This window comes from Palaemon carinicauda, chromosome 1 (genome assembly GCF_036898095.1).
Source record: "Palaemon carinicauda isolate YSFRI2023 chromosome 1, ASM3689809v2, whole genome shotgun sequence".
NCBI classification, from domain to species: Eukaryota; Metazoa; Arthropoda; class Malacostraca; order Decapoda; family Palaemonidae; genus Palaemon; species Palaemon carinicauda.
In genome coordinates this window covers 122,832,209-122,835,145 of record NC_090725.1, presented here as the reverse complement: position 1 = coordinate 122,835,145, position 2,937 = coordinate 122,832,209, and the positions used below count along the sequence as shown (strand labels likewise).

General features: G+C 41.2%; 1 protein-coding gene across 1 annotated transcript in view; it reads left to right on the top strand.

Moving 5' to 3' along the window:
- LOC137656818 (uncharacterized) overlaps positions 1–1,612 on the top strand; it is a 31,880-nt gene extending 30,268 nt beyond the window's left edge. Inside the window, exon 3 of the mRNA XM_068391172.1 lies at positions 1,498–1,612. Coding sequence (XP_068247273.1) covers positions 1,498–1,612 — 115 coding nt within the window. The remainder of the gene's footprint in view (positions 1–1,497) is intronic.
- The last annotated feature ends 1,325 nt before the right edge of the window (positions 1,613–2,937 follow it).

Here is a 2,937-nt window from a genome sequence, read left to right as displayed (position 1 = left end):
ATGCCAATATGCATCTTTGAGATCTATAATACAAGTCTGGGACCCTTGGCATAGTAAATGGGAGACTTGCACTATGGTTGTCATTTTAATTGAATAGCACCCGATATGTTTATTGAAAAGAAAGAAGAGAAAAGTTGAGGGTCACCTCTCTCTCTCTCAAATCCTTCTTTGGAACAATGAAAATTCTACTCTGGAATTTTAGAAATCTGCATTTGTTTTTTCCAGCATTTTGCTGACAAAGGAGTTGAATTTTGGTTTCGGAAGAGGGCTGAGAGTTCCACAACCAGTACATAGCATTTGACATTATGCTATGCCCCCACGAGAAAAGGTCCCTCATTGCCAAAAACGGTGAAGGTGACTCACGACTTGAAGATATTCCATGTTGAGGTCCTATGCCTTTGTAAATACAGCCAGAATCTTGACCTCCTTTAGACTGCTTCCTACCCTTGATTGTCGTCTGGAAGTATCTCAAAGTACTCAGGGATTGTACTTCAGCTTGAGAAAATTGTTGTTGCTGTTGTCTTGTCACCTAAAGAAAATTTGATAGTTGACTGGACTGGTCTGGGTTGATCTTTCTGGGATGATAGGCTTTTATCAGGCTGCCTTATATACAGCTGATAATCCCTTTTATAGTATTGGCTCATATAAACTCTTCAGTTTTAATTGGGGTTGGAAGACTTTCCTCTTCTTCTCTGGAAGTGAAGTGTTAGCTGCCAAATCATTTGCATTGGTTCTATCCATCAAGGATTGAGAACAAAGGTGATAACAGAGAGGGTTGCAGTAGAGAAACTCTTCCTTTAATTCCACCAATCTTCAGGTTACAAAATGGTGTCTTGCCTCAAAATTTCTCTTGAAAAAGTTATGGAAAGCCTCATATGTAGGCTAACACAGTATACTGCTTGTCATTGTTGAGCAAGCAAAGTGATCTATTGGCAGCTCCAGCTTTCTGAGAGGACAGAAGACACCAGAGTAAAGAGATATGTTGTGCACTGACTTGCACCCTCCTGATGTCTATGTATGTGATTAGGGATACCATCACTCAAATACTTCATGCGTATATAGGCATTCAGTTTCTTGGGGAGAAAGACCTAGAGACCTCACCGAGCCCTTGTAGTTTTGTAGAACCTTCAAACCCTTCAGAGTTAGCACCTAAAAGGAAACAAATTACTTGGAGAGGGTGGAATCCTTTTAAAAAATGAATCCCTCTGTGATTCTACACACAACTTTCAGTTTTGCCATGAAGGGTATCTTCTAGCCTGCCACTAAAATCCCAATCGCATTCGCCTCAGAAATCATGTAATTGACCAAAAAACTAACCATATGAGACTACATCTGCCAGGTCATTAGCAACAATTCTTTGGGTAAGACCTATTGGGGGCATCCTTAAAATGCCTGTATGAGAGAAGGAAGATGGTACTCTTCAAACTCGACACATCAAAGGGAATATCAACACCTCTATAGTGAAACTCAAACATGCTCTGGCTTATTCCATGCCAGGTTGCCATCCATACCAAAGCACACTCTTAAAGCCTGTTACCTCATCACCGAACCCAGAGGATACATGTCTGAAGAGGCACCTGCCTGGAGTTTATCCCATGAGCTGAAGGCTTAAAGGCCCTGGCATTGCAAGATCTTCAGGCTGGACGTGGAGATAGCTACAGGAACATAGTTGCTCTCTCAATTGGTATGTTCCTGGAAAGAGCTGGAATGGAGAGTGCACTAAGGCCTCAACTGTCTTAGTGATAATTAGCACAACCACAGGGGATGCAACCTCGTCAACCTGGGAGGGATGATAGCCTTTACAGAGGTAACTGGAGTGGAAGCATTACCACTATGAGAACCAATCACTGGGTTAATACCCAGAGGAGATAGAAGTCTCTCTAAGGAGCCTTTGTCTAAGACTGCCTCCTCTTCAGGATCCGTATCATCCTATGACCCAAATACTTCTTGGTTAGGGGTCTCATTCACTAAGGGCTCATGACCAAAGCCCCTCAATATTGAGTCTTTTGTTGAGCAGATGAAATCTCCTTTCACCAAAATGAAAAGCAGAAAAAGAATATGATCTCCTAGTCTGTTGCTTCTGGGTCCTAGGACCTGGCTGCTTGAATCCGATGCAAGCAGATTAGGCAATTCTCAGGGTCTCATTCTGTGGCCCACCTAGCACAACAGTCACTACAATAGTGACACAGCTTTAGCACCATTGAGATTTGGTTAGGATATTACATCCTGCTGGGTTACAGCCTGTTTTCTACTCATTCCTCTGTATTGTGTGAAATCAGATTTTTTTTACAGATTTTCATTATATTACTAACTCACAAGGGTAAGAGAATAAATGCCTTTCCCAACCCCCAACCCCACAAAAAAAGGGCTGACACTACTAATCAACTCTTACTATACAGTATAGGAGAATTGTGAGGCTAAGGGTATGCCAACGTAATCAAACAAGATAAGTTTATCACAAAAGCACTAACCATTTCTCCTAATTACCTAAGGAGTAATCGATAGAACTACCAGTCAGGAAGTAAGGAAAGGAGCTATAAATAAGGCTGATAGGAACTAACGCTTCCCACAAACCATCGACAAGTATATGACACCCACCAACAAGCAAGCAAATGGGAGAAAATAACTCTTTGTATCCCAAGCATAGCATCTGAGTCAATTACACTAAACCTCCAAAGACACATTTACCCATTCTTAAGGATTGAATACTAGGATGAATCCTATTACCCCTTCCTGTGCAAAAAGAAAAAAATATATGATATTTTACAAATTTTTGCAGGCTTTATGATCGATTCCACTGGCTTCGTCCATTTTTTTTTTTGGACAAAGCTGAAGGTCCTACACCTGCAACTGTTTTGACATCATCTATCTCTGGTTTTTATAGCTTGTCCAAAGCAGCCTAAACTATGAGGTTTACTCGAACCCTAAAAAACCTAC